This window comes from Equus quagga, unplaced genomic scaffold (genome assembly GCF_021613505.1).
Source record: "Equus quagga isolate Etosha38 unplaced genomic scaffold, UCLA_HA_Equagga_1.0 73442_RagTag, whole genome shotgun sequence".
NCBI classification, from domain to species: Eukaryota; Metazoa; Chordata; class Mammalia; order Perissodactyla; family Equidae; genus Equus; species Equus quagga.
This window is the reverse complement of record NW_025802777.1, coordinates 11,590-22,142: the sequence shown is the minus strand read 5'-3', so window position 1 is coordinate 22,142 and position 10,553 is coordinate 11,590. Positions and strand designations below refer to the sequence as shown.

The window sequence follows — 10,553 nt, the reverse complement described above, 5'->3', positions numbered from 1 at the left end:
GGGCTCACAGCAGGCCTGCTGGCAGGAGGAGGAGGCGCAGCAGGAGGCCTGGCAGCTAGACTGCTGGCAACATGAGGAGTCTGAGCAGGGGGAGGCCCCAGAGCAGATGGGCACACAGCACACGGGCTTGCAGCAGACGGAGGTGCAGCAGATGGGCACGCAGCAGGCCTGCCGGCAGGAGGAGGAGGCGCAGCAGGACGGCTGGCAGCTAGACTGCTGGCAGCATGAGGGCGTGCAGGAGCTGGTGCAGGCTGACTGGCAGGGGCTGCACACACAGCTGGCGGGGGTGCAGATGAGGCTCAGGCAGGGGGCTGGGGCGCAGCAGCTGGGGGCGCAGCAGGGGGGCTCGCAGCAGCTCTCTGGGCCATCATCTACCTGCCAGGAGGACTCAGGGCAGGAGTCCCAGGAACCTGGCTGGCCGATCCGGCTGCCATAGCTGAGGTCGCTGGAGCAGACGGACAGGGTGGAGGCGGCCATGGTGGGGCGGTGGGGCTAGAGGAGGTGGAGTGTGTGTGTGAGTGTGAGTGTGTGTGTGTGAGGTGTCTGGAGCTGTCGGCTTTTATGCCCCTCTGTGTTGTGTGTTGTCCTGGCATCAGGCTTAGTGAAGCCTTCCCTTCCTTGTCGGTGTTTGGCATTGTGCTGTGCTTCAGCAGCACTGGTTCACTGTTTGTGAATGCCACGTGAGGCTCCTGAGAGGAGGTGGGGCTCTCCTGAGCCGTGTTTGTCCCCAGAGGAAAGACGGTAGAAACGCTTTTGCAGGAACAGGAACAATCAGGTGATTTTCTGAAAGCAACAGCCCTTTGCTCCATCCCATGGGGGGTTTGTTCTTGTAAACAGAACTTCTGCCCCCAGGAAGGAGTAAGGATGCGACAGCCCCAGAATCTGGGCTTTGAGCAGAGGGAGATGTGTTCAGTGTGGACAGGTCTGACGATGCACTGTGTGGGTGGATGCTCTGGCTCTGGGAGGAGTTAAAGGGCTGGGGGTCTACTGGGAGCACATGCCGTGGCAGGTGTGAGAAAGAAGTGTCCTCCTGGGGGCAGAGACTGGCTCACAGGAAGAGCCAGGGATGCAGACGCAGGCTAGCACAGTAGGAATGACCGTGAGGGGCAAGTGCCTTTGCTTCATCGAAACTTGAGCTTTTATAGAACCCTTTCCCAGATAGAGTACTTCATGCTCATACCCTCCTCCTTTTCTCATGGCCCAGACGGTATCACTTGCAACAGGGCCCTCGGGGGCTCCTGAAGCCCCTGTATGCAGATCAGAACAGGTCTCCTCCCTCAAGAATCCCCCTCCACAGGCAGAAGGGCATCAGGATGTGGTGGCCTGTGAGCCTGACCCTCTATTGTCAGCTCCTGGACACTGTCATAGTAAGTGTACAGTAGAGGGTCTGGTTGTCCATGGAGACTTGCCATGTAGACACCTGCACACCATGTAGCAGCCTATGCCCCAGTGCTCGGTTCTACGCCTGTCACCAGGTGAGAAACATCTGGTCATGGCCTCTTGTGTCCTCACTCTTCAGCCACTGGACTGTGCCAAGTCTCTGAAGGGGCAGGGGCAGGGGTCTCGGTGAAGCGCTGGGCTGCAGGGCTCTGCAAAACTAGCCTAGGGCACCATGGGGGCTTGTGGCTTCAGGGTTTGAGGCCTCACTGACTTCTGATGGGTGGGGCGGGGGGCTCTGCTGGAGAACTACATGGTAGTCAGGCCACAAGGGAGAAATATTATTACTTCAAAGAAAGAATGGCTGAAAGCGTTCCAAATTTACAACAGAACTTTAATCTACACATCCGGCAAGCTCTATGAACTCCAAATAAGATCCACACAAAAGATCCACAAAGAGATGCAGTGAACATGCTGACAGTCAAAGACAAGGGGAAAGTCTTGAAAGCAGCAAGGGAAGAACGATGAGTCACTCACAAGGGACCCTGGTGAGATCAACAGCTGACTTCCCACCAGAAACAACGAGACCAGAAGGCAGTGGGGTGGCGTTACAGAAGTGCTCAAAGGAAAAAAACTGTCCACCAAAAATCCTATATCCGACACAACTATCTTTCAAAAACGAAGGCAAAATTAAGACATTCCCAGACAGATAAAAACTGAGACAATTTGATGTTAGCAGGCTCACCTAAGAAGACACACTAAAGGGAGCTCTTTAGGCTGAAATTCTAATCCACATGAAAAAACAAAGAGCACTAGTAAAGATAATTATGTAATTACAAAAGACAATGCAAATGCATATTTTTCTCCTTTCTTCTCTTAACTGATTTAAAAAACCATTGTATAGAAGAATATGTATAAAATGTATTGTTGGGCCTATAACGTAATATACACGTGTAATATATTTGACAATATTGGCACAAAGGAGGCATGTAGGAGCAAAGCTGTATTGGGCAAAGGAAATGACTCCAGATGGTAACTCAGATCCACAGAGAAGAGAGCCAGCAATGAAAAAAAGAAGGTTAGTGTAACAAAAGCTACAAATAGATACTTGCTTTCCTTTATTTTCTAAGCTTCTTTAAAGTCATAAAAGTATATTGTCATAATTATAATAATATACTGTTGGGTTTTTAACATTTATAGATGTAATATGTATAAAAAAGAAGCCCACAAAAAGGACAAGAAGTAATAGAATTATATAAGAGTGGTGTTTTTACATCTTACTGGAATTGAGTTAGTTTAAATCAGAAGTTGATTCTGATAAGTTAAAATAAATATATGGTAAACCCTGTAGCAAACACTACGGGAAAACCAAAAAAATATAGTGAAAAAATCATTAAAAAAATAAAATGTTATGTTAGAAAATATTCACTAAATGCAACAAACAAAAAGCAGTAAAGGAAGACTAGAGGAATGCAGAAAAAAAAAAAAGACAGGAGACACAGGAAACAAAAAAGTAAAATAGGCATAAATCCAACTACAGTTGATTCTCATTATTAGTGGTGATTTTGTGATATAAAGTCACCAGAAACAAGGAATTAGCAAATACTGACCTGTTGCTCCTAGGAGAAATAAAGAGGTAGGTTCCTGTGAGTCTCTGGCCTCATTTTTATCAACTAATCAATACATAACCTTGTTTTATGTATCCCTAGGAAAAATGCACTGCATTTTCCTTCATTCTCACACATAATGCTTCTGAAACCAGATGTGGGTTTTTTCCCACACTGACCAATTCTCCAACACCAGCTGGGTGTCCTACAATTCAATTCAATTCCATTCCATTGTGACACTACTTAGCGTTAGTGTCAGACCCCACAGGTTAAGAGCTCAGTCCAACGAGACTGCTCCCTGACTTCAGACTCCAGTCACAAGTAGCAAGTTCCCAGGTTAGCGACAACTTCCACCCAACTTGGCTACAAATCAGAGGTTCCCATGACCCCCTCCTCCAGTTCAATGATTTGCTAGAGTGGCTCACAGAACCCAGAAAAACAGTTTACTTATTATTGTGATTTATTATGAAGGGTATTTTAAAGGCTACAGATAAACAGCCATATGAAGAGATACATAGGGTGAGATCTGGGAGGGTCCCAAGCGCAGGTGCTTCTGTCCCCATAGAGTCAACGTGCACCACCATCCTGGCAGGTGGATGTGTTCACCACCCCAGAAGCTCTCCAAACCCAGTACTTTTGGGATTTCATCATGGAGGCACGATCAATTATTAACTCAATTTCCAGCCCCTCTCCCCTCTCTGGAGAAGGGGGTGGGGCTGAAAGTACCAAGCTTCTAATCAAAGTTTGATCTTTCTGGGGACCAGCCTCCATCCTGAAGCTCACCAAGAGTTGCCTCATTAGAACAAAAGATGCTCCTATCACCCAGGAAATCCCAAGGGATTTGGGAGTTCTATGTCAGGAATTATTAGTGGAATAGAATTAAAAGTCCAGAAATAAACACACACATCTATGGTCAACTGATTTCAACCAGGTGCCAAGACCATTCAATGGGAAAAGAACAGTCTCTTCAATAAATGGTGCTGGGATGACTGGAAATCCACGTGCAAAAGAATTAAGGTTGGAACCCTACCTCACACCATATGCAAAAAGTAATCCCAATGGATCAAAGACCTAAATATAAGAGCTAATTCTATAAAACTCGTAGAAGAAGACATTGGGGTAAATCTTCATGACCTTAGATTTGGCATTGGAGTCTAAGATATGACTATAAAAGTACAAGTAAGAAAAGAAAAAAATAGATAAATCTGATGTCATCAGAATTAAAGCTTTGTCCCTCAAAGGACACTATCAAGAAAGTAAAAAGAGAACCCACAGAACGGGAGAAAATATTTGAAAATGGCATATGTGATAAGAGACATATCTAGAATTTATAAAGAACTCTTACAACTCAACAATAAAAAGGCAACTAATCCAATTAAAAACTGGGCAAAGGACTTGAATAGACATTTCTCCAAAGAAGATACACAAATGGTCAATGCACCCATAAACAATACACATTATTATTCATCAGGGAAATGCAAATCAAAGCCACAATGAGATAGCACTTCATGCCCATGAGGATGGCGGGAATCAAAAAGTCAGATAATAACAAGTGTTGATGAGGATGTGGAGAAATCACAACCCTCACCCACTGCTGGCGGGAATGGGAAATGCTGCATCTACCTTGGAAAACAGTCTGGCGGTTCCTCAAAAGTTAATCACAGAGTTATCCTATGACCCAGCAATTCCACTCCTAAGTATATACCCATGAGAAATGAAAATATATGTCCATACAAAAATGTGTACGTGGACGTTTATAGCAGCATTATTCACAATAGCCAAAAGGTAGAAACAACCCCAATGTGCACCAACTGATGAGTGGATACTCAAGACGTGGTGTATGCACACGGGCAAATATGATTCCACCACAGAAAGGAGTGAAGTACTGATGTGCACTCCAACACGGATGAAGCTTGAAAACACACCACGTAAGAAAAGCCAGCCACAAAGACCATGTATTACCTGATTCCATTTATAGGAAATGTCCAGAATAGGCAAACCACAGATACGGAAAGTAAATGGGTTGTTGCTTGGCGCTGGGGGTGGGGCTGAGAGCTAACGAGCACGGGGTTTCTTTCTGCGGTGATGAACACGCCCTAAATGGACCGTGGTGAGGGTTGCATGTGTCCGTTGAATAAACTAAGCATCATTGAATTGTGCACTTTAAAGAGGTGAATTGTACGGTATGTGAATCATAGCTCAATAAAACTGTTAAAAAATTACTGAGCGTGATGGAAAATAGATAAAAGAGACAGCAGAGCCATCCTCCAGGCGGCCCGCATACTGGAGTCGTCGGTCGAATGGAGTGGTTCCATTCAGATATGGGAGCCACGAGCAGGAAAGTCGCTGACAAGACAAAGACTTCAACCCGAGAACTGGAGTTTATATAAAAAAGAAGAAAATGGAAATTATAGGAACTGAAAAATGCAATGACTGGAATTGGAGACAGCAGCTGGGTCTGACAGCGGATTGATGGCAGGAAAGGAGAGCGGTTCCATGAACTGGACGTCAACGGGAACTATGGGGGCGGCATCGCACTCATCAGAGAAAACCAACACGGAGAAGCACGGTCGGCTGGGGAGAGCGGAGGACTCTGACTTGGAAACATGAGGAGTTTGCTGCACACTGTGAAGTGCATTGAACTCGAATCCACAGGGAAAGGCGGCAGCCGCCACCGGGCCTCACCTTCCGGGAAGCTCGCAGCCTAGTCGGGGAGGATGAGAATGAGAGCTGGGCCTGGGGTGCATGGGGCTGCAAGTCACAGGCAAACAGACCCCAACAGGTATGCTTTTGTTATTTTATTGTTTACCTTTCCCACTAAAGGATGTCAAACTAAAAACTCTAAGCATGTCCCTAGCCTCCGACAGATTAGCACACCAGCAAAACTATAATTGCAGGAATTACCAGTATAAACTGCCGGCAAATGGTCACACAGACCCTGCCTGCACACTCGCAGTGATGGGGACCTCACTACCTATCAAGGCCGGCCGCTCTTGATCCCAAAGACACCCTAGGAGACCTTGGCCGGTGTCTCGCCGCAACCTGAGTCAGCCGTGCCCTTTGCACGCTCTAGCACTGAGAACATCGCAAGGAAAATCAGGCCATTCTAACACGAAGATAAAAAGCATCACTGACCTTTGGGGGAAGATTGGGAACTTTCAAGGTGACAACGATGGAAAATTCTTCAGGGAAGAGGTCGCATCTGACGAAAATCCTCGACGCAGGGAAGCTCATGGCGTGGGGGCTGGCGGCCGAGAGCTGGAGTCCTCGCACACCTTGAACCCGAGTCACCCTGACTCCGCCCGCAGCGCTGTCCGGAGGGACTGCCTCTGCCAGGATGTCCAGGGGGCGCAGGTCTGTGTCAAGGAAATCACAGGGGGGTTACGCCAGGTCTGTTACGGGGCCCCCGGGAGTGGCAGGTTCTGGTCTCGACATGTCACAGCAGCCTCGCAAAGCCCCTCCAAGCAGTATCACGATGACCCCCCATTTAACCTGGGGAAATGGAGTCACCGAGAGTTAATGACCCACCGGGGCCTGCCCCTGACTCATCTCTTCTGCCTCTGAGAACAGAAAAGCCCAGTGTGGGGAGACTGCATTGCTTCTGGAAAGAACACGTGCTGTAAAATAAGCCGCCCACAGAGCGAGAGGGAAACACTCCTACTCAGAAGGGTCTGCATCCTCTAAAGCATCCGGATGTCAAGGGCAGGGACCACCCCGGAGGCAGCTGTGCATGTTGTGGGAGGGTCCCAGATTGACTGTAGGGAAAATTCTGGCATCTCGGGGGTTGGGGGCAAGTCTGTGCTGAGGAGCCTGACCAGACCCAAGCCTCCGGCTGGCCACGGCGTGCAGGTCGGGTTCCACGTCCTGTGGAGTCGTGCCTGGTCGGGGCCCCTGGGGAGCACAGGGCTCTAAGTAAGCACTGTGCACCCTAAATTCACCCCCAAAGCTCCGAGAGACAGAGGGTACATGGGCCCTGCCTGGCGGTGGGCTGGCCCCTCTGGGATTTAGCTGTGGCCCCCTCATTAGGAAACGTGAGTCCACCACCAGGCAGGCTGCCTGGCTCCCAGAACACACCCGGGCCTGGCCGAGCCCCGGGCACAGGCAATTAGGGCGCATTAACAGGGGGGGGGGGGCCCCGAATTCAGCTAATCCCAGTGTGAGCCTCTCCCTCCGTTGTTTAGTTAAACAGCTTGTTCCTGCTTCCACCCCGATCCTCGCAGACACGGACAGTCTTGGCTGTGACGCATATTCAGTCCACGTGCATGCGCTTCTCTATCTTTGCCTTGGCTACACGCACAAGGGGAGGGGTCTCCAGGTTAACAGACAAGGCGAGTTTTTTTTTTTTTAAAGATTGGCACCTGAGCTAACAACTGTTGCCAATGTTTTTTTTTTTCCTGCTTTTTCTCCCCAAATCCCCCTCAGTACATAGTTGTATATCCTAGTTGCAGGTCCTTCTAGTTGTGGCATGTGGGACACCGCCTCAATGTGGCCTGATGAGCAGTGCCATGTCCGCACCCAGGATCCGAACCGGCGAAACCCTGGGCCGCCGCAGCGGAGCGCACGAACTTAACCACTCAGCCATGGGGCCGGCCCCCAGACACGGCGAGTTTTGTACCTTCTCGGAAAAGTTCCTGCCGGTTGCAGGAATGGGGGAGGCACTGAGTCCAGGAAAGTCAGAGCTCTCTCTGGACACTCAGACACAGGCAAGTGATACAGTCCTGCCAATTAATTCTAGTCAATTCGACACAGATCCATTAGCACCTATTGTATTCACACTGAGAGACTGAGTATATAAAGGACAATGGCCAAGCCAGGTGCGTGTGGAGCGAACACTGACCCTCAGCCTTTGCAGCGAGCAGCTGGGGAAGCCGGACCACAGCCTCTGCGGCCATCGGCCCAGAACGGCCAGGACTTGGCCAGTGACTGACAGCTTCCCTGATCTGTGTCCCCACTTCCAATTCAGCACCAACCAGAAAAGCCAGATATGCTCCCTAACCCATCGCACAGGATGCCCAGCTTGTAGCGAGCCACCGCAGCCTCCACTGGGGCACAGCTGAGCCTTCCTTTCTTCCACCATAAGCTGTGCCCTCCCCTGCTTGCCTGAGTCTCTGCCAAACTCAGGTGATGGCTGCGGACGCCGTGCCACAGCCGCTCTGAATAAACGGCCTCTGCTGGTTCTCCTCTGGGTGGCCTTCCTGTATTCCACCAAGGCTTCCTGAAGTGGCAGTTCAGAAATCAATAGTTGTCGCCCTCAAGTTACTTCCACTTTAGCAGAGGGGCCGTGGTAGCCACAAACAGATTAACTCAGAGCTGGCTACACAGTGGACCTCAAGATCTTGAGATCCGGCCCACAACCGACGCACGGAACCTCTCTGAGCCTCAGTTTCCTTGTCTGTGAAGTGGGAGCGTGGTGACTCCCCCCTGCCAGGGGTCCAGCCGAGCTGGACAAAGAGCTGACCTGCCAGGTTTACAGCAGCAAGCCCAAACAGAAGGACCGTGAAGGCCTCAGTTACCTACTACAATGGTATAAGCGAGAAGCCAGAATCCAAGGAGGCGTGGGCCCCCTTCCCTCCTGCCCCACGGGGGGGCGTGGTGGGGGCCACACAGATGGAGCCCCAGGACAGAAGCCTCCTGCGATTGGATGGGGTGGAAGGGGATGGACGAGGAAGACGGGCTAGGCGTGGAACGGCCCTAGATACTGAGTCAGTGTTGGATGAGTGTCCTCAAGCCCCCACAAGGAGGCCTCTGAAAGGAGGTGTGGGGCTGGGAGCGCGGATGTAGTAGGACCGTGGCCGTGGGCCAGAGTAGTGATGCAGCTCCCTCCAGGACAGCAGGGCCCTGCCTGTGCCCCAAGCATGGCGGACGGGACAGCTTCCTCCCGTGGCCTGCGGGCGAAGCCTTAGTGACCGCCTACGGATTTTTGGCCAGCAGCCAGGCTCCTCGTGCCCCGAATTGTCCCCTGGGAAGGTTATCTGCACTGGAGCCCACGAAGACGGAGGTTGTTCTGGAGGAGCCAAGGTCTTCGCTGCAAGTGCAGGGGTGAGCCACAGGCCCCCAGCTAGGTGGACACCCGGCCACAGTTTAGACGGGCTCTGGAAGGGGTTCCTCTGCTGGGGGTGAGAAGAGAGAAAGAAGTAATGGCTAAGAAAATCCTCTTTACTCTGTGGATTTCGTTGATTTAAATTCTGTGCCAGGAGCCAGGAATAGTTCATAACCCAGAATTTAGGGTAGGGTATTATAAGAATTGCCCTACGGGACAGTGAGACTGACTATACAGCCACAGTAACAAAACAGCCCAGTTTGGGCCCAAGAAGAGGCAGAGGGACCAATGATGAGAAGAGATGCGAGAGCTCAGAGAGAGACCCTCAGGTGAGTGGTCCAGGTGCCATGTGGATCAATGGGGAGGATGGACTGATCAGCGGATGGTGATGGGAAAGCCGGGTTTCCGTGGGAGAAAACTCAAGCCGATCCTTCCTGAACAGGACACATCATCCTCAACTCCAGGAGGGGTGAAAGGCAAAACTTGCGAGTTAGAGGGAGGAATCAGGGGCTGTCTTGGTGACATCGGGGTGGAGGAGATTTCTCAATAAACAGAAACTGTCAGGAAGAAGCTGGTACATTTGCTCACATCAAAACAAGAAGTTCCGCTCAGGAGGGACACTGTGGGCAGTGCCAAAGTTCACAGGACAGAATGGGAAACAGTTTGCCATGTGTGAAACTGACCCGGGACAGAAGGGGCAGGGAGGCCCCGAAAACCAACAAGGAAAATGTAACAGCAATTCTCAAAAAAAGCAGGCAAACTCCAAGAGAATAAACCCAAAGGGTTCACAGACATCATGAAACGCTCGAGTCAATGTGAGTCAGAGAAGTGCCAACTAAAACAGCAGCAAGACAGCACTTTCCTCCTATTATACTGGTTAAAAATGGAAATAGGAAAAAAATGTGATGATGCAGCATAAATGGGAAAACGACTTATGTTCCCTTTACGTGTTCAAAGCTGCTTTTCTTGACTTGTTTTAAAGGAAGTCAAGGGATGTGGAAAAAGCGCGGCCCGCTGGGCTTTGAATGGACCGCTGGGCTTTCTGGGGCTGGAGCGTGGGTACGTCCACAGCCTGGAAAGCCAAAGGCAACATGGTGACCAGGCCACTACAGCCACAGAGGCATTGAAACAGCAGCGACACCAACAATATCCCAGCAAACGCGCAACAGAGAGCTCCCTGGGCCGGCACAGGCTCAGCTCTTCATACACATCCACGCTTTTAAATCCGCACACAACCACTCCTTCAATCATCCTCCAAAGTCCGCCTTAGCTCCTTGGAGTCAAGGGCTCTCAGAGTGCACGACATTGTCCAGAGGGCCAAGCAGAGGGTACAGCAAGGACGGACGCCTCTCCTGGGACCCGCAGTGTCCCCAGCCTCTGTAACTGACCTCTCGGAGGCTCGGTCTCCTCATCAGCCATGGGAGATGGTACCCCCTTTCTTGTAGGGCTGTGGGAGGGACTGGAAGTATTGTCTGGCAAGTAGAAGTTGCTCCCCCAGAATGGACTGCCTCGCAATGACTAGATGGGAA

At 50.4% G+C, this 10,553-nt stretch overlaps 1 protein-coding gene across 1 annotated transcript in view; it reads right to left on the bottom strand.

The window, feature by feature from the left end:
- Positions 1 to 10,553, bottom strand: part of LOC124234288 (thrombospondin-type laminin G domain and EAR repeat-containing protein-like) — a 67,450-nt gene extending 56,897 nt beyond the window's left edge. Inside the window, exons 1-2 of the mRNA XM_046651571.1 lie at positions 10,413 to 10,553; positions 6,120 to 6,340 (exon numbers count right to left, since the gene is read on the bottom strand). Coding sequence (XP_046507527.1) covers positions 6,120 to 6,340; positions 10,413 to 10,443 — 252 coding nt within the window. The 5' untranslated portion in view covers positions 10,444 to 10,553. The remainder of the gene's footprint in view (positions 1 to 6,119; positions 6,341 to 10,412) is intronic.